This window comes from Pogoniulus pusillus, chromosome 11 (genome assembly GCF_015220805.1).
Source record: "Pogoniulus pusillus isolate bPogPus1 chromosome 11, bPogPus1.pri, whole genome shotgun sequence".
Taxonomy (NCBI): domain Eukaryota; kingdom Metazoa; phylum Chordata; class Aves; order Piciformes; family Lybiidae; genus Pogoniulus; species Pogoniulus pusillus.
In genome coordinates, this window is record NC_087274.1 from 10,862,494 (window position 1) to 10,882,040 (window position 19,547).

The following is a 19,547-nucleotide window of genomic DNA, read 5'->3' on the forward strand; positions in this document are numbered from 1 at the left end:
ATATTTGTACACTTGGATAAGATCTCTCAGTTTTCTCTTCTCCAGACTACACAGCCTCAGGTTTCTCAGTCTCTCTTCATAGGGGAGATGCTCAGGTCCCCCAGCTATCCCTCAGAGAGGCACAGCTCCTCCTCCTTCAAGGCTAAGTGGGCATGAGCCTCTTGCCAGTGTGAAAGAACAGATCTGAGAGCAGACCAAGATCACAAAAGGGAGTTTATTTCCAAAAAGGAGCACTGTAGTGTTGAAACACAAATCAAATTCAATTAATTTTCAAGGTGGTGGGGGGAGGGATTGGGTATTTTTTCTTTCTGACTGGAACAGCTACAAAAATAGATTCTACCCAAATCCATCCAAAGTTAACAGTACCATAACAACCAAAAGCAGGAGTTAACTCACTCAGGTACCACATACAGCAGTCACAGGCATCTAGCATATATTAAATGCCTTTTGTTTGTTTGTTTTCTATCTCTTTTCTTCTTCTTTTAAAAAAAGTCAATGCCTAAAAGGTTTCTGTTAGACCCACAGGATTTAAAAAAGAAAAAAACAAAGGATACAAAAACCCCCACCCCAAACCCACCAATGACAACAATAAAGTTAAACCAGTTGGAGGTAACAGTGTGCGTTTATTAAAAGCCTGCACCCAGGCAGTTATTAACTCTCATAATTTAAAACCCAGCCCCCAGTAGAAAAGAAATGTGCAAACATTTTTCCAGGTTAGATGTACTCGAGAGGCTTGTGGTGCTTGGTCAGACCTGGCTTCTGTCCTAACGCAAGGCAGGCTCCGAGAGGAGATGTCTCTAACGAGGCACTAAGAGGGGAGGCAGAGGCGGAGGCAAGCACCACGCAGACGCCTGCCAGGGGCGGTTCAGGAGCCTGTGCTGCTGCAGGCAGCAGTGGTGCCTCTCCCCCAGGGACGGTTTGCCCCAGTCAGTAGTGTTATGGCACTTGATCCCATGCCGGAAGGTCTGTGGTGAGTTCTGGTCACTCTGCTTCAGGATAAAAGAAAGGCAAAAGCTGTGTTACAAAAGAGAAGCTGAAAGCTGACCAGAGGTAATGAGTTTGATATGCTCAGCAGGTATGGAAAAGACCTCTAAGATGGTCAAGTCCAACTATTACCCAGTATAGAATGGTTTGGGTTGGAAGGGACCTTAATGGTCATCCCAGCTATGGAAAAGACCTCTATGATGGTCAAGTCCAAGCATTTCCAACCCAAACCATTCCATACTGGGTAGGGAACTTAATGATCATCCTAGTTATGGAAAAGACCTCTGAGATGATCAAGTCCAACCATTACCTTACTCTACCAGGGCCATGGCTGCACCATATCTAGATGGCTTTTAAATGGGTATTGGGCAGTCTTTGATAACCCTTGTTGGTATAGAAGTGCAACCAAAACCTCCCCTGGCATAACCTGATGCCATTTCCTCTTGCCCTATTGTTTGTGACTTGAGAGAAGAGACCAACACCCACTTCTCTACAACTTCCTTTCAGGTAGTTGTAGAGAGCAATGAGGTCTCCCCTTAGCCTCCTTTTCAATTCTGTGATTAAAATAAGCTGAACTTTATCCCCAAACTTTGTTCTATTTTCTACTTCCTTTGGCTGCTTCACTGGGCCTGAAATACCTTTAGCCTCACCTACCTCCTCCATTACTTAGTCCATGTCCTAATGGACTTCTTGCCGAATTTCTTTCTGCATAGCTCCTGCAATGACACAAGAAAGGCCTCATTATTGCCCTGCAGTATCATCCCATCCTCTCCCAGCTGCTGACAGAAGACCAGGATTAGACAGTATCCAGAGGAAGTGCACAGAGCAGAGCATGTCAGGCAGTCACCTGTCCTTACACACCAGCAGTTACCAGTCCCACCAAGCTTCCTGCATCCGTGGCAAACAGTAGTCCTTTGCCTACACTTCCACAGCCCCTGTCACCTGAACATCAGTATTCTAGGGAGACAAGATAAAGTCCCGCACCCACGGTGGTAGCTTAGCTCTATTTTGTAGACAGAATGGGAGCAGAGATACTGAACATGTCCAAGTGACAGTGGCAAGCCAGGATTAAAACTCCAGAGTCCCATCCTCGACCAACTGAGCCCATGTGGCCTGCCCTTAGATCAGTATGGGGTGACACAAATAGAAACCTGTATGCGAATACTCAGACTCCTGCTCCTGTGGGAGGTGGGAATGTGATCTCTCCTGCTTTTCGGAGAGAAAGAGACAAAGCATTATTCATAAAAAAACACCAAGGGACAACAAGTGAAAGAGAATCTGCCTCTGCCTTACTGCTGCCCTCTGGTAGCTGCTGGCACACATAGATGACCAGACTGCAGCGCGGGGATCCCTGTCATCGCGCTGGGCATCCCCCTGCTTTCAACTAGCAATGCCCTCCCTTGCCACTCCCACCCATTAGCAACAGAAGCTGGTTGATACTCACCCTCTACCCGCCTCCAGAGTACTCTGGATCTCCTTCAGGACTTCTGGAATGCAGAGGGTTAAAGCAGTGAGCCAGAGCAGTAGAGATCTGCTTTCAGGCAGGAGCCCAGCCACATTCCATCCCCCCCTCTCCCAACAGCTTTTAAGACCTGCCTCCCACACCACCGAGGTCAGATCTTCTACTGCCACTGGCCCTGCAGCAGCACCAGCTCTTTACTGAGCAGGCTGACACAAAGGACTGGAGCAGGCATTTGCCAGAGGAAACGTTGCCATTCCCAGAGTGCCAGAGCCCCAAAGGAGCAGTCTGTGCCAGCTGTCATTTTACACAAGTCCTGTTGGGAAGCAAATGCCGCTCTGGGGAACAACCTCTGCCTGAGGGCCTGGCTATCTGTCCAACCCTTGCACTGCTTTAGGAACACCCAGCACTTCTACCACCTTTGTCTAACTGCAGATCCCTCAGAAATGAATACAGGAACCCACAAAATCCCCAACAGCTTTCTTCTTTACCCTGCCAGAAAGGCACCTGCCTTGTCAGTAGCAAGAATTCATCTCACTCACTTTCATCATTGAGCAAGGCATGTTCCATCAGCCTCCCAGACTTCCTTTCTAAAAAAGAGAGAAGGAAAAAAGCTTCTTAACTAACAGTATTTTCCCCTCTTCGTGCAATATGTGCAGCTTTCACAACACACATTAGAACTGCATTATTCTTTCCCCCCTCTTAAGTGCTTTTTCACTTTCTGAAGGCTTCATGTTCCGACTCCTCAAAGCCTCTCACACCCTGCTCTGTATTCTCCAGCAACACCAGTTTGGCTAACGGAAGATCTCATTTCAGACCTTATCTTGCCACAGCTTCTTCCTTCCAGCAAGAACTATCTTCTGTCCTTTCGAGGCAAGCTTGCCACATGCAACTTAAAGCTAGCAACTACTACGTCCAGGCAGTTTTCCTTGTGTCCCCCCATACTTTCTCCACTGTTAGGTAGAAAACACCAACTGTAGCATCAGGAAAGATGTTTCAGGCTTGCACTCCACCATGCTACATTTAGCACAATTATTTTTTTGCTTACCATCTTCTCCATAGTCACCTGAATTCCTTCCTGGTGCCCTAGGAAAGGAGGCAGAAAAGAATCAGTGACTGAGGTGCAGCAGTGCAAACAATTTGTAGATACTCTTGGCTGTCAGATTCACTGGTTTCTTGCTGATGTTCCAAGTCAAAGGAAGCAGACTGGACTTCCCTTCACAGAGCAGCAGTTTGGCCATGTCACTAACACCCAGCCCCTGAAGTATGCAGAAGTCAAGTGTCAGTCAGACACACCATTAGGGAACAAGTCAAGCAAGCCAGAGCTTGCAGTTTGTGACTCGAACTTAGGGATACTAATTTCCAGTGCTTCACCACTTTGTCCCACCAGCTGGATTGCAGGTAGCAAAGCCATCAGGGAGAAAGTTTCATTTCCTCCTGATGCCATCCATCTGGAAATGTTGATAACAAACCTCAGCCTTTTTTTTTTAAGAAGAAGAATCCTCAGTACAATACAGAAATTTTGTTGGAAACAGTTGAGTAGACCACAAGAATCACAGAACACCAGGTTGGAAAGGATTCTAAGGCCTCACTCAGCCCAACCTCTCTAGGTAGCAGCATAAATGAGTTGGAAGGGAGTCCAAGGACTCAGCTGGTCCAACCTAAGTAACAGTACAAATGAGATGGCCTTGCACACTATCCTGGCAAGCTGAGTCTTAGAATTGTCCAATGTAGGAAACCCATAGCTTCCCTTGGGAGATGATTCCAATCTCTAACTGTTCTCATAGAGAAAAAGTTTCTTCTGGAGTCCAATGGGAATCTCCCCAAGAGTAACTTGGACCCATCACCTCTTGTCTTTTCCATGTCCTGGAGTCTCTCCATCCTCCTGATAGCCACCCTTTATGTCCTGGCCCACGGTGTAATAAGGTCTCCTCTAAGCCTTCTCTTTTCAAGGATGAACAAAGTCACTTCTCTCAGCCTTTCCTTACACAGTAAGGCTTCCAGCAGATCTCACTACTCAGTCACAGACAGTGGGTAGGAGTTTTACAGGCTTTACCTGGATTTTCTTGCAGCATTCTCCACGCCAGGTTTGTTGTGTACATGATTGTTGCTTGTAACTTCTGGTGTGTCCACAATACACCTGGGCTCCACTAACCATTTAGTTGAAAGGGAAAACCTCTCAAACTCTGATGGTGAGATCAGGTAGAAACCTACAGATGATTGGGAATTGGTAAGTGATTGTCAAGTTCAAGACTACAGTTCCAGAACTAGAAGTGACCCAAACTCATAGAATGGCTTAGTTTGGAAGGAATCTCAAAGATCTAAGCATCCTCTATGTCTGGCAGAAAGGGTTTGCACTTCCTCCTATCTAAGTAAGAAGGTATCACTGAAGGAGATATTACTCCAGTTTCCCAAAGACTGGTTAGCCTAAGACTGGACAGTTGAACATTATGCTGAAAGCTAACTGTATTGTCCTGTGCTGGCACTTAGGAAAAGCAGCACAGAAGGATGGAAAAGCTGAACTGCAAAGCACCATCAGCAGCCAGAGGATGTTGGATCCCAGCTTGGCAATTCGAATGTTGAGCCATAGGCATGCAGAGCAGGCACAATGCAGCCACTTCCACAGTGTCTGCTGCTCAGAGAGCCATCCTTCTGACCAGGAGAAAGCAGGGTGGCCAGATGGAATCTACCTATGGGGCACATCCAACCTTTGAGCTGAAAACCAGAGTATCCATTAACAATAACAGAATAAGCTCCCTTCTGCTTCTGTCAATTCACATGTCTGTGCCTTTTGGCAACTAGCATTGTCCAGAGACATTTGTATACTATTACAGAATCACAGAATATATCTGGTTGGAAGAGACTTCAAAGATCATCCAAGTCCAACCCTCAACCCAGCACCAAAGGGTCAACACTAAACCACATCCCTAAGCAGCAGGTCCATGCACTGCTTGAACACCTCCAGGAATGGTGACTCCACCACTGCCCTAGGCAGACCATTCCAATGTTTGAGAACCCTTTCAGTGAAGCAATATTTCTTAATATCCAGTCTCAACCTTCCCTGGTACAGCTTGCAACCATTTTCTCTAGTCCTGTCACTTGTCATCAAAGAGAAGAGGCTGCCTCCTCCTTGCTGCATGAAGGGAGTTGTAGACAGCATTAAGGTCTCCCCTCAGCCTCCTTTTGTCTACACTGAACAACCCCAGGTCATATATTCACACATGTACACAGCCCTAACACCAAACTAATGCCTTCTTGATTCTCTCAATCACACACCAGAGGCAGATGAGCCGAGAGAAGCAGCCCTTACCTTGGCCATACTTGGTGAAGACGCAGGAGGCGATGCCGCTCACATCCTCTTTGCGGATGCAGGGGTAGCGGATCTGTAACTTGAGGAAGGGCAGAGAGATGATCTGAATGTCTCCCAGGTTAGTCAGGACAGCCAGGTCGTTTTCACTGTAATCATCAGTCTTGCAGCTGCCAAAGTTTGCAACTGTCACCTTTCGTACCCTACAGCCTTCTAGGGCAGTCAGCTTGAGCTTCAGTTTGGAGCTAACTTTGGGTAATGTGAAGACCTGTCAAGAGAAACAGGACTCTGATGTCTCCTTCCAGCACCACAGCCACACCCCAGGACAGCTGCTGCTCCCTGAAACAAGGTTTTCCATTCACACTGACTACACACAGGTGTTATGCACATCACTGCCTCCCTGCTCATGTCACAGGTGGTAATCAGCCAGATTTAGGAACCATTTCTGTTCTGACATCCATCAGTTCCACTCTCCAGGCTGCAAACTGCATTGCTCCCCTACTCCTTTCATAACTCTTCAATGTGCACATCAACCATGTGCTATTTTGCACTGAAGAGCCAAGCTCAGCCTGAAGCAAGCTACTTTAAGTCTTCTCTTTTGTGCTGATTAGTGTGCAAAACAAGCAGCTTTACAGAGCTGCCTACCCATTTCTGCTTCTGTACTACCCGTGGCAAAAGGTCTTCCCCCAAAGGACATGCAGCCTAATCCAGAGAGTATAATGTACTACAGGAATGCAGGACTCAGTCAGCTCACTTCTGATTTATGGACTGCACCAGACAGAAAGGCTGTCCCAGGGGTGTTATTCAGCTACAGAAGAATGAGCACACACAAGAGTTATCTCTTCACTGAGCCCTGCTCAGTGCTTCAGTATATTTCATGCACAGTCATAGAATCATAGATCAGAGCAGATCAGAGCAGCAGGGAACCCCAGCGAGAATCATAAAATCAACCAGGTTGGAAGAGACCTCCAAGATCATCCAGTCCAACCTATCCCCAGCCCCATCCAGTCAACTAGACCATGGCACCAAGTGCCTCATCCAGTCTTTTCTTGAACACCTCCAGGGACGGTGCCTCCACCACCTCGCCGGGCAGCCCATTCCAATGGGAAATCACTCTCTCTGTGAAGAACTTCCTCCTGACATCCAGCCTATACTTCCCCTGGCACAACTTCTGCACCTCTTGGGTGACACTTACCTTAAATTGCTCCTCAGATACCACCAACAGCTGATGGCTACCTTGCATATCAGGACTCTTAGAAAGATCATGTGCTACTTCTAGAGGCTCTGGGAGAGGAGTGCTGCGTCCATCCAAGACAAGTATACCCACAACAGGAGCTCTGTGCATCAGCTGGATCTCTTTGGCTAGACAAGTAAGATAAGGAGGAAAACAAACAAAGAGAAAAAAAATCAACCAGGAATCCAGTCAGAGCCACTGCATTACAACTTCACTCACAGCCTCTCAGAGCTGGAGACCTCTACAATGTAGTTATAGAAACCCTGCCTGAAAAGGTTTACTAGTTAAAGGGTATGTGGGCTGAACTGGTTCCTGTTAAACAGTAATTATTGTTATCTGCAGATAGCAGGCCCAGATGTCAGAGTAAGGCTCACAGTAAGCTGCAGTGACAGCTGACACAAGTTTACATTTCTGCAGTCAGCAGGAGGAGAGGCTGAGACCAGTCGGGCAGTGCTGGGGCTCACTGACTCCAGCTGCTGCAGGCAGCACCCCTCGGCTCAGACACCACTCTGCTCCCACTGGTGAACAGCAGTAACTGAGCTACTTCACTTTTCTCTACATACCTCTTGGCTGTGTGAGCGATACTCAGATCTTCCAGGACCTTGCTTTCATGAAACATACTCACCCTGCTCTGCCCTGACAGGTTCATCCATCCTCCTCTCTGCTGGGGGCACACGCAAGCAGAAGGCGTAGACCGTACCGCCGTTGGTGCCTGCCCACAGGGACGGGCAGTGGCGGGAGCCTGCAGCAAGGAGAAGGTTTATGAGCAAGGCACCACCTGTGAGAGCCTTGGGTAACTGCTTTCCACTAGCTACACACATCCTCCCTCCATTTATATCCTAAATATCCTTATGTTTGGGCAGACTTGCCAGGGAAACTGCAGGTTCTTAACACTTCTTTTCCCAATACATGTCCCTCAATGGCCCTGATAAAGGACAGTGTGAATAAAGCAAACAGAGTGCTGTTTCCAGCAGACACCACACTTGCTGCACCCAGTGTTGACATTTATACCACATGAGCAGAGTAAACCTGTGCATAACCTCAGCCTGGGCCCTGATGCACAGCCAGACACCACTGTGACCTAAACCAAAAGATTCTGCTGGGAGCAGGGATGAACTTTAGAGAGTAATGAGACAAGCATGAGCTTATACTGAAAACAGCTGAAATTTCAGCACGTTTGAGAACCTTACATAAAGGCTGCATCCACAGATGAACTGCTCCTTGCCTTTGACTAGCCAGCAGCCAGAATGGCTGAACAACAGCTCTGCATGGCAACATATGCTCTTGTTCTATATTCGTTTTTCAGCACAGCACAAAGTAGGACACAGGAGGTACCCAATTTTCCTGGCAGTAATTCTTGTGTGCTCCTTGGCAGGAGGAGGAAAAACCCATTTGGAAGAAAGGAGAGAGGCTTTTTCTACTCACTGTCTCTCAAGAAGGTATCAGCAAAATATAAGGTTCGCACAAAACCAGTGAAAGAGTCTTCTGCAGAGCGGGCTTCGATCTTCCGCTGAACTGGAGCCAGTTCCATTTCCTGCAGTGCATCCTGGTCAAATTTGGCATTTGCTTCTTGCACCTTCAAAGAGGAGGTGGCATTTTGTCAGCCAGGCAAAGACATCAGGAAACAGACACGGACAGTAAGTGTGCCAGCACCAGAAAGGGAAAGCACCATCACCCCAGCGAGCATCACAGGACGTCTGCGCTAAAGGTGCGACCATCCTGTCTAACAGCAGACCCAAAATGGCCATTTTTGCCCTTTTACTGACAGCACAGCAGGAGCACCTCGTGCTCTAGACAGTCTAGTCAGGCCTCTGCAGGCCCCAAGCTGCAAACAGATATGATCTACCAAAGTGGCCCCCCTCACCTCTGAGGCGTTGCCACCAACTCCTCGCCGCTTCCTACTGGACACGCGGCTTCTTCTGATGCGCCGGAATGACTGCCGGAGGGACTTCTTCAAGGACTTCACCCGGGACAGGGGGCCTTCCAAGGCCAGCTGGTCACTGGGGTGCAGGGTGCACCTGAAAGAAGACAACAGTAGGCACATGGTCACTTTCTGCTGAGTGGAAATCGTGCCCAGGAGTCCAACAGGACACACACAAACGTTAGAACGTGCTTGAATATCCTTGAGGACCTTCAAGGACAGAGCCCAAGGAAAGCCTCTTGCTACCCTGACTGCTCTTGAGAAACCACTTATCACAACTTGCTTTGTTAGCAATTCCAGGCTATCTTTAGCAGAGGATTACCAGAGACCTCCTGAAAAGAAGACACTTACTTGACAAAGACCAGTCGCTTCTGCTGGTGGTCAAAAAGCCCAAACCCATGACTGGTACCAAAGGCCACAAGCTTCCACTCAGAGTGAAGGGCCAGTGAGGTGACCACAGCTGGTGGCTGACACTGGACAAGGACAAAGGGCTGAAAGCCAGCTTCAAATCGAACAGGTCCATCTCGAGTTCGCAGTTTCTCATGACCTTTCCACCGATAGCCCTCTTGGTCCTGCAGGAGATCTGCTTCAGCATGGTCCACAACGTGCTCTGCATCTTCATCATTCAATTCCATCACCAGTACCTGAAAGGAAGGGGACAAACTTTGCTACAGCTTTTGCTTGTTCTCCAAGGTGTGGGCCCCTGCAGCATCACTCAGGGCAGACAAACAGCATTAGACAGTATCTAAAATACAAAGTAGAGAAAGCAGAGAGCTGAAAGACAACATTTCCAGCAGCTAATCACTAGAGAAAGGAGCATTTCAGATTCTAATCTATCTTCAAGGTGCACTGTGGCAGCCTGCACCAACAGCAAGGTTTAAGGTGGTGGATTTCAATACCTGTCCTGCTGTACCAGCTACAGCCAAGTAGCCACTGTATTTACACAGGTAGATCTTCTGGATCCCAAGTCTTGGATCATCACTGTAAGGGTCAAAGGTACCAACCTAGGCAACAAAACACACAGAGTGGGTACTCTTTGCAGACAGATTAGCTAGGACAAGCATCAAAGCCTCTAGGTTCTCAGGAAGCTTCCAGAAGCAAGAGCTTTCCTACCTTGCGAAGCGGAGGCCACTCATCCTCACCCAGTGTGTTCATGTTGTCATTGGGGTCAGCATCAGTGAGAAACACCCTCACCGTGCTCAGCTTGTAGAGGAGATGTAGACAGACACCAGATGCATCCCAAAACCTCACAGTGCCATCTTCATGCCTGCATGGGGAGGGTTACAGAAACACAGCTCATACAGGAGAAGAGCAAATCACCCACAGGAGGATGACAAAACACAGGGAAACACGAGTGAAGAGCACACTGTTTACAAAGGCCTGAGCTCTGACAACTTAGAGCTTCATGGGAAAGGTTTTGGGGTCTCTTTTTGTTGTTTTCATTTTTTGGGGTATTTTTGTGTGTGTGAGTTCTGATGTAGCTTTGGTTTAGGTTGGTTGTGTTTTTTTCCTTCAATCCAGTTTGTTCTCAGTGATCTGACACCAGTGTAAAACTCAAGGTTACTCCAAAAAGCACTAAAAAAAGGTTAAAAAAGACAAACCAAAACCAGGGAGGACAGAAGGAACAACTCATCCTGACAAAGATACTACTACTGGGAGGGAGGGAGGGAAAGAAATCAAGCTTTAATCTTAGCTCTTCAGCTGAAAACTGGCAATATTCTTCCAGCATCAGAGTAAGGACTTCATCAGAGTAAGGACTTCTCTCAGAATCTGTGATGCAGCACGCTGTTAGAAGACTCCTGAAATTCTTTAAAGTGCTTTGCAATGAAAAGGGTAGGTTTTTATCTGATAAGACAACCTCTGCCCAGCTACTACCACCCCTTTAGCTAGATCTGTCCATGCTGATCAAAGGAGACTGGAGTCCAAGCCAACCTATTTTTTGAGGTTCAGAATAGTGTAAGGTAGGGGAAAAACGCTTCAAAACCTGAAAGATTAATTAAGCTCCACTTTTACATTGCTCCCTTTGAACCAGTCTGGCTCTACCACCTGCACTTCTACACTGATGTTTGGGGGAGGGGAATAGAGAACAGGTCAGAACTACAAAGAAACCAACTTTGTAAGGTCATCCATGGACATCATGATGCTGGAGCGTGTCCAGAGAAGGGCACCAAAGCTGGTGAAGGGCCTGGAACACAAACCCTATGAGGAGAGGCTGAGGGAGCTGGGGTTGTTTAGCCTGGAGAAGAGGAGGCTCAGGGGTGATCTTATTACTGTCTACAACTACCTGAAATGACATTGTAGCCAGGTGGGGGGTGGCCTCTTCTGCCAGGCAACCAGCAATAGAACAAGGGGACACAGTCTCAAGTTGTGCCACAGGAGGTCTAGGCTGGATGTTAGGAGGAAGTTCTTCACAGAGAGAGTGATTGGCATTGGAATGGGCTGCCCAGGGAGGTGGTGGAGGCACCGTCCCTGGAGGTGTTCAAGAAAAGACTGGATGAGGCACTTAGTGCCATGGTCTAGTTGACTGGATAGGACTGGGTGCTAGGTTGGACTGGATGATCTTGGAGGTCTCTTCCAACCTGGCTGATTCTATGATTCATTTCCTCAGAAGCAGTACAATCACTTAGCTTCACAAAGCTACAAGCCAAAGTTGTACCCTCAAGTTGCAGCCCTCTTTCTACAAGATGAGTGGACTTTAACCCCATGGGAAAGCCTCAATCAGTTCAAAAGGAAGAACAGAAAGGGCCTTTTGCTTGTGACCAGTCAGGTACATACCCTGTTAGCAGCAAGTCCCTCTGCGGAGGATCTGGAGCTATGTTGGTGCCACCATCAATCGGCCACGGCTACAAATACATTAAGGGAAGACTGTGATTTCCTAGGCAGTGACAGTGTGAAGAGAGTATGCAGTCAGGAGGAGAGCAGTGAAACAGTCCATGCTGTTAGCTTTTGTTTGGATTAGATGTTCCTGCTCTGACACCAGCTGTGCTTTTTAGAAGTTACGCTACACATTTCCTCAAGAAGCTACGCTGAAAGCCTCATGCTTCTAAACAAGAAGTTTGTTACCACAGACAGCTGGAAACACTCTGACTTCCCTTCTAGCTTGTCAAAGCCTGAAAAAAATACCACGTTTTAATCCCCCAGTGTGAGCAACTGCATTGGTGGTGCTCTGGGAAAGAGCCTTCCTTGACCCCATTAAGAGGCAGGACAACGTCTGCTGGGACTCATCCCTCCACAGAGTCAGCAGCACAGCCCACCCACGGACTCTGCAGTCCTGCTGTTCTTAAATGCATGGGAACACGTGGAGGGTTAAAAGCTGACGTACCATAGTGGAGTAGTGAATGTTCTGCTTGCTCCCAGCACTGATAATCCTCTCCCACAGCTTCAGTGGGATGTTGGAGATGTGATGTGAGCAGGTGATGGCTGAGCAATGGAGGGAAGCCAGGTAGGGAGGATGCACTGCTGGCCAGCCTGGGGTTTTCAAGTCTATAACCACCAGCTCCTCTTCTGCCAGCACAACCATAGCAGAAGGGTCATCGAACTCTGCAGGAACAAGATTCATTGAGACTGACAAAAATGACCATGCAAGGCTAACAGAAACAAGCTTCCTGTAAGGCTGGTCTGAAAACTGTTATCACAGAGCTCTACACCAATGTTTTTGTTGGCAAAACCTCTAAATGCTTCTGTGTTCACCGAGCCTGTTGAGGGACTAATATTAATAGACCTCAAGATGCTAACAGATTTACTGCAAATTCATGTTCCTGGGACTGTCAGAGTGATTTTTTTATGCATTCCACTGCAGAAACTTAAATATATATATATATAAACAATATACACAGCTAAATAACCCAAGTTCATGTGCACTACTCTTAACAGCCAGAACTCAAAGGACCTTATCTACAGCTAATTAACAGCGTGGGGTGGACAGACACACGTACACCCCAGCAGTGACCCATTTAGTGCTCTGTTAGGACCACAGTCCATCCAGGCTAAGCTGCTTAAACCCAGTAATGCCTTGGGTTCTGCAGAATGCTTCTCTGCTGGAACTGACAAGTGTTTACAGTTCAGCTGCCTTCTTATTCTTCCTGCTGCTCATTCCTTCTGACACATTCTCTGGGCTGCCAGTTTTTAAGGAGTACATCATCTAACATATACCCATATGAGTAGTGGACAAGATTACAAACCAAAGAAATCTGTTAATGTGACTTGACAGAGAGCACTTGACACAATCAAGAGTTTAAGATTCTTCACTGGAGTGAGAACTGAAGTGAAAAAAAAAAGGTACTGTAAAGGACATGATTGCAGTAATGTCATGAGACAGCCACAAGGGCAAGTGGGCAGGAAAACCAAACCCATGAAGCAGTTCACACCAACAATAATTAACACAGCTACAGAAATCCAAGTGAACACAGAGCTCTGGTGTCAGACCCTGGGGGAGGGTGGGGGTGACAAACAGTGAGCCATAGGGAAACCAGCAGCTTCTCCCTGACCTTCCTTGCTAACCTGTACCTTAACTTCCCTCCTGCAGTTGTTTGATTACCTGGAATACACTTGCAAGGAAGCAAGTCTGTAAGCAAGCACATACCAATGCTGTTCACACAGCAAAATTAACTTCAAGTAATTAGTACTTGGCATCACCCTAGTTGGACACCCCAAGTTTCAGCTCTGACTAGCCACAGCTGTAACACATCATAACCAGTTCAGTTTCTTAAGGAACAAAAAAAAAAGGTTTATATTCAGTTTGAACTTTGCTTCTTTTTATGTCCTCACTTGCAGCTACCTATAGGACTTGTGAAGATATGAAATCCTACCACACCTGCCTTGCTTTATGCCTGATTAAGCCTGCACTCTGCCAACATTAACCAAATATACTCTGTTTTAACAATCATTTTCTCCCTGCAAAGCCACACATCTGAGCTCTCTGCTTATACCAAGAAGCTATTTTAAGTTGCTGAAGTAGCAATCATACCAGAATTTGTCATGACTGCCACACACTCATCCACCTGCTAAGTTAAAAAAAAAAGCAGAAAACAGGAAGGGCCAGCCTTTGCAAAATTGTTTCCACAGCACATTCAGAGGAGTGGAAAGTCACCAGCTCCCACCATGCTGCAATGCAGAAGCTTGCTGCTTATTCAATTAAGTGGCTTTGGTATACAATTAATACCTTCGTATTGCCATCGCAGGGAAGGCTGCTTAAGGGCAAACAAGGCAAGCAGTGTAGATCCACTGAGCTTAGGCAATCAGCCACAAGGAAGCTTCTCAACCACAGAAACCTCATTTTATTGTAAGGAATCTTCCTCATCTGAGTGCTACAGCTTTGGCCTCCTGCAGCAGCTTCTGGCTGTACCCCCTAGAAGTCATGTTAGGTAGAAAATTGAGTCCTTGGAGAAGAGGAGGCTCAGGGGTGACCTCATTGATGTCTACAACTACCTGAAGGGAGGCTGTAGCCAGGTGGGGTTGGGCTCTTCTCCCAGAAAACCAACAACAGAACAAGGGGACACAGTCTCAAGTTGTGCCACAGGAGGTCTAGGCTGGATGTGAGGAGAAAGTTGTTGGCAGAGAGAGTGATTGGCATTGGAATGGGCTGCCCAGGGAGGTGGTGGAGTCATTGTCCCTGGAGGTGTTGAAGCAAAGCCTGGATGGGACATTTAGTGCCATTGATCTGGTTGACAGGACAGGGCAGGATGATAGATTGGCCTGGATGATCTTGGAGGTCTCTTCCAACCTGGTTGATTCTATGGGAACATAAAGCCTGTTATGTGCAGTTACTTCATCCTGAAGGGCATCTGGAATATTGTGTCCATTTCTGGGCACCTCAGTTCAAGAAAGTCCTCAGAAAACTGCTTGAAAGAGCCCAGTAGAGCCACAAAGTTGCTGAAGGCAATGTGTGCTAGTTTCAAGCTAGCTAGAATATTTTGGTGAGAAGAATTAGATTGTAGGCTATGAAAAGAAAATAGTGGTGATGTCTACTTCACTCATAGGCTTGCTGAGATGTATGGAAACAAGAACACAAATGTAGATAACAGAGTTGCTCTCTGGCTCTGGCTGTGTGCACTTCTCTCTCTAACCTGCTCTCTGTGTAACTGATCTGTCTGCTTCATGACCCCCCTAGCCAATTGTCCAAACTCACCTTGAACATAAGGCAAAGTCTGGGATAAGGTAGAGGAGTAGAAAGGAGGTGGAAGGGCGGTTGGGAGCCCCTCCTGGGGACTCTGGTTTCTGGGAGGGCTGTTGTGCTGCTGTATCACTTTTTAACTTGCCTATTTCTGTATATAGCTGCATTTCTGCTTGTGTATTGTGCTAAGCTGTAAATATAAAGCTTCATTCCTTAATTTCCAGTTTAGCTGAGCCTAGTCTCACATCACACAGTGGAACATCTCCCTGTGAGGACAGACTGAGGGAGCTGGGGCTTGGAGCAGAGGAACAACACCAAGCTGGGAGGTTTGGCTGACACAGCTGAAGGCTGTGCAGCCATCCAGAGAGACATGGACAGACAGAGAGCTGGGCACAGAGGAACCAGATGAAGTTCAACAAGGACAAGTGCAGAGTCCTGCATCTGGGGAGGAATAATAAACTCCACCAGTACAGGCTGGGAGGTGATCTGCTGGAAAGCAGCCCTGTGGAGAGGGGCCTGAGGGTCCTGGCAGACACCAAGTTTCCCATGGCACAGCAATGTGTCCTTGTGGCCAAGAAGGCCAATGGGATCCTGGGGTGTATTACAAAGAGTGTGTCCAGCAGATCAAGGGAGCTTCTCCTCCCCCTCTACTCTGCCCTGGTGAGACCTCATTTTGAGTATTGTGTTCAGTTTTGGGCTCCCCAGTTGAAGAGGGACAGGGATCTGCTGGAGAGAGTCCAGCAGAGGACTAGGAGGATGATTAGGGGACTGGAGTGGCTTATGAGGAGAGGCTGAGGGACCTGGGGCTGTTTAGTCTGGAGAAGAGAAGGCTTAGAGGGGATTTGATAAATATTTATAAGTATCTGAAGGCTGCCAGGAGTGGGGGGACAGGCTCTGCTCACTGCTCCCTGGGGTAGGACAAGGAGCAATGGGTGTAAGTTGCAGCAAAAGAGACTCCACCTCAACACAAGGGGCAACTTCTTTACTGTAAGGGTCACAGAGCACTGGCACAGGCTCCCCAGAGAGGTTGTGAGGTCTCCTTCTATGGACGCTTTCAAGGCCTGTCTGGATGTGTTCCTCTGTGCTCTGTGTTAGATAGAATTGTCCTGCTCTGGCAGGAGGGTTGGACTCGATGATCTCCTTGGGTCCCTTCCAACCCCTTACATCCTGTGAGCCTGTGATCCTGAGGGATGCCCTCATTCATGATGATAAAGATGCGAAGGGTGAGTGTTCAAGGTCAGGTTCAACAGGGCTCTGGACAACCTGATCTAGTGGAGATCACTGTGGGGCAGGGGTGGACTAGATGATAGAATCAACCAGGTTGGAAGAGACCTCCAAGATCATCCACTCCAACCTAGCACTCAGCCCTATCCAATCAACCAGACCATGGCACTAAGTGTCTCATCCAGGCTTTTCTTGAACACCTCCAGGGACGGTGACTCCACCACCTCCCTGGGCAGCCCATTCCAATGCCAATCACTCTCTCTAGCAAGAACTTCCTAACATCCACCCTAGACCTCCTCCAGCACAACTTGTGACTGTGTCCCCTTGTTCTGTTGCTAGTTGCCTGGGAGAAGAGACCAACCCCCACCTGGCTACAGCCTCCCTTCATATACACTCCCAAAATCCTTTGGAGGTCCCTTCCAACCCAAACTATTCTATGATCTGCCTACAAGCACCTAAGGAGGATGTAGACTTCTGCAACTTGGTTTGACCCATCTTCCAACAGTACACATTTGTGAAGCTTGAAACAGCATTTTCTACTCAGTTATTTCAAGTTAACCAGAAGCAAAGTCTGCACCAGCCTTACACAAAGAGTTCTCCAGAAATTCCTTTGAAATTCCATGAAAAGAAATAATATGACAGCTACTATGGAAGCAAAGGCAACACAGCTCTTCAGAGGCAAGAACCTGACAAGCTCTAAGGAAGCAGTGGAATGAGTGCTATTAGAACTTCTTACATTACTGTGCACCAGCAGCACATAAATTCTGTATACTGACCCTTGGTACTATGTCACCCATGGCTGATTTATTGCCCAGAGCCCCAGTCATAAATCCAGGTAGTAATTAGGAGAAACAGTGTCTCAGTGGGAGTAAATTCTGGATTTAATTATTGCCTCCTTTGAAGTGCTGTTACCAAACAGCAACACTCAGATCCTTCTTTCACGACCTGGTTATGTCCAGTGTCCAGCTCACACAGACATGAGCCTAAGAGATTTTTTTCTCATTAATGGAGTAGCTGAAGTTTTCAAGGAATGTGTGGAATTTGGAACCCAGCCCATCCTTCACACCAGTGTTTTATGCTTCACTCTTAACAGGTAAATCTCTTTTAGGGCTAGACTCACTCTCAAGGGTCTTTTCCAATCTAAAGGATTGCACAATCCCCTGTCAAAATCTCTGGAACACCCCACACCACTGACCTCCTCATCACATTTCCTGTGTTATTTATACCAGGCAGATTTTCACACACTGTTCTACTTCCTCTGATTGCCCTCTCACCACATACCTGCAGCAGGCTCTGAACTGAAGATTATAAAGAAGTCTATCACCCGTGAGGTGAAGTCAAAGGCTGTTTGCTGACTGCCATGGACAACAGAGATACTGTGCCGGTCGCCATAGCTAGCCCGGGGCATCCCTCCTTGGAATATAATGTAAGGAAGCCTTAGGAGAAAGACAGAATTAGAGTGGTGTGTGCTGGAAGGAGGAGGAAGCAAAACGTCACAGACATGAGGGCAAGTCACACTCTGACCAAAAGATTCTTACATCACTCTAAAGGGTTTTTTTGGCATTGCAGAGTGTGCCCTTCAAATGCCTCTGAAGTGGGAAGAGTGAAGGGATAGGCCATAAACTTACCCATTTTTTGTTGTCTGCCAGTAGATCTTGGAGATGGCCTTGCAAGGGAATGGACCTAAGAGAACAGAGTTATTTGCTGGGACTCAGGAAGCAGCAGAATTGGTAGTTGATGGTTGGAGTTGGTGATCTTAAGTCTTTTCCCACCTAACCAATCCTAAGTGCATCTTTACAGAAGCAATTCCATATTCTGCTTCACCTAGGTCACTTCAGCCTCCAACTCAAAGGCAACCACCCAAATTAGACATTAGCACCACCTCCCCAGACCAAGCCATATGAGACAAAAAGCCTTCTGGGATGCAATGACCACAGCAGTCCTCAGCAAAACAACTCAGAGGAAGTTTTGAAGCGCCTTGCTGATGGCCAACAGGGAGTGGAAGGGCTGCTGCAGAAGCTGATTAACTAGAAATGATCATTAAAGCACGGACATTCCTGAAACTAATGGAAAGGTGATAGAGCTTCAGAAGCCTCTATGTGTTTGAAAGATGAAGTCATCCCCACGTTTGATGGGTTTCAGCAAATCAGAGGCTTCATTTCCTCACTGCTCAGGCTGACACAAAGTACACAGCTCACTATTAATTACAGAAGATCCAAGTAACTCCTGCTGAGCAAGACACTTGAACTAAAGCAGAGCTGAGTCACCAACCCTTCTTCATAAGGGGCACTAATTTCTTCAACACATTTGCTCTCCATGTTCAGGGCTGAATTGTCAGGGTTGTAAAGGAGTTCAAACTCCAGGAAAGAGAGCTGAACTGAACTCCCTTAGTCTGGGCTGATAAGCAGTTCATAAGGCAACTCTGCATTTTGCCATGAGGATTAAACACCAAGGAGAAGTGACCTGAATATCCCATACAGGCTCTAAAGGAGCTTGAGTTTAGACAAATACACAACAATCAAACCTCACTTACTGACCATAAGGCACAAGGTTTTCCAGAGGCTCAGGCTGCCTGTTGTCACTGGATACTGGCCACTGGGTGTAACTTCCATCGTAGTGGCAACTAATGAATTTACTGCCATCCCTTTGCCAGTAGAGGTTCTCCAGTTGCTGAAGAGAAAGACACACAATGACTGCTCTCCAGAGAGCTGCTAACCTGCCCAAACCAATGCCTTCTTACTCAGAACCAGCTTTGCCAGGCTCTCCCTGTACCTCCTTGCCTTCAAAGTGCCTTGAGAACGCCCTTCCTCCCTTACTCAGCTGCCCATGGATGGAATCATTACCTGGCTGCCCAGGAAATGGTGTGTTGCTTTGTTATTCTGCAGGTCCCAGAGGACAACCAAGCCCCTGCTGTATCCAATCAGGATCTGATCAGGGTTCTTGGGATGCTCCCGAAGAGCTTCCACCAGTTCACATGATCGCCTGTTACAATGATCCTCTGGTACCCTACAAAAGCAGAAGAGAGAACCAAGAAGTTTATTCTAGGACCAACCCAACCTGACTGTAGTAACAGTTAAGGTTTAAGAATTAGTAATTAAGCAACAGAAGCACAATCTCCTCACAAATCCTTCAAGCAGAAGGGAAGTCTTAAGACACCACACCAAGCCTGCTACATGAATGTGCAGCCAGTCCCATTATCTTCAGGGACAACCCAAGGTTTACAATGAACTGTTTTACAGTGGACTTGTACCAAGGGAAATTAGGGGGAATGGAGCCAAACTAGAAGTGGGTAGATTCAGATTGGAT

At 47.2% G+C, this 19,547-nt stretch overlaps 1 protein-coding gene across 7 annotated transcripts in view; it reads right to left on the bottom strand.

Moving 5' to 3' along the window:
• Nucleotides 1-200: 200 nt before the first annotated feature.
• The window catches only part of LLGL2 (LLGL scribble cell polarity complex component 2), a 40,352-nt gene continuing 21,005 nt past the window's right edge, over nucleotides 201-19,547 (bottom strand). For 2 of the 7 annotated variants that reach the window (XM_064151035.1, XM_064151032.1), the window contains exons 7-27: nucleotides 19,085-19,247; nucleotides 18,779-18,911; nucleotides 17,870-17,924; nucleotides 17,523-17,677; nucleotides 12,228-12,445; nucleotides 11,681-11,748; nucleotides 10,019-10,172; nucleotides 9,805-9,909; nucleotides 9,257-9,549; nucleotides 8,849-9,002; nucleotides 8,410-8,560; nucleotides 7,610-7,726; nucleotides 6,946-7,112; nucleotides 5,754-6,018; nucleotides 4,500-4,653; nucleotides 3,492-3,529; nucleotides 2,986-3,033; nucleotides 2,429-2,471; nucleotides 2,136-2,193; nucleotides 1,639-1,700; nucleotides 201-989 (exon numbers count right to left, since the gene is read on the bottom strand). In XM_064151035.1, coding sequence (XP_064007105.1) covers nucleotides 1,647-1,700; nucleotides 2,136-2,193; nucleotides 2,429-2,471; nucleotides 2,986-3,033; nucleotides 3,492-3,529; nucleotides 4,500-4,653; nucleotides 5,754-6,018; nucleotides 6,946-7,112; nucleotides 7,610-7,726; nucleotides 8,410-8,560; nucleotides 8,849-9,002; nucleotides 9,257-9,549; nucleotides 9,805-9,909; nucleotides 10,019-10,172; nucleotides 11,681-11,748; nucleotides 12,228-12,445; nucleotides 17,523-17,677; nucleotides 17,870-17,924; nucleotides 18,779-18,911; nucleotides 19,085-19,247 — 2,593 coding nt within the window. In that variant the 3' untranslated portion in view covers nucleotides 201-989; nucleotides 1,639-1,646. Of the gene's footprint in view, nucleotides 990-1,638; nucleotides 1,701-2,135; nucleotides 2,194-2,428; nucleotides 2,472-2,985; nucleotides 3,034-3,491; nucleotides 3,530-4,499; nucleotides 4,654-5,753; nucleotides 6,019-6,945; nucleotides 7,113-7,609; nucleotides 7,727-8,409; nucleotides 8,561-8,848; nucleotides 9,003-9,256; nucleotides 9,550-9,804; nucleotides 9,910-10,018; nucleotides 10,173-11,680; nucleotides 11,781-12,227; nucleotides 12,446-17,522; nucleotides 17,678-17,869; nucleotides 17,925-18,778; nucleotides 18,912-19,084; nucleotides 19,248-19,547 lie in introns of those variants that run through there. The other 5 variants (XM_064151031.1, XM_064151030.1, XM_064151034.1 and 2 more) reach the window with 5 other exon arrangements.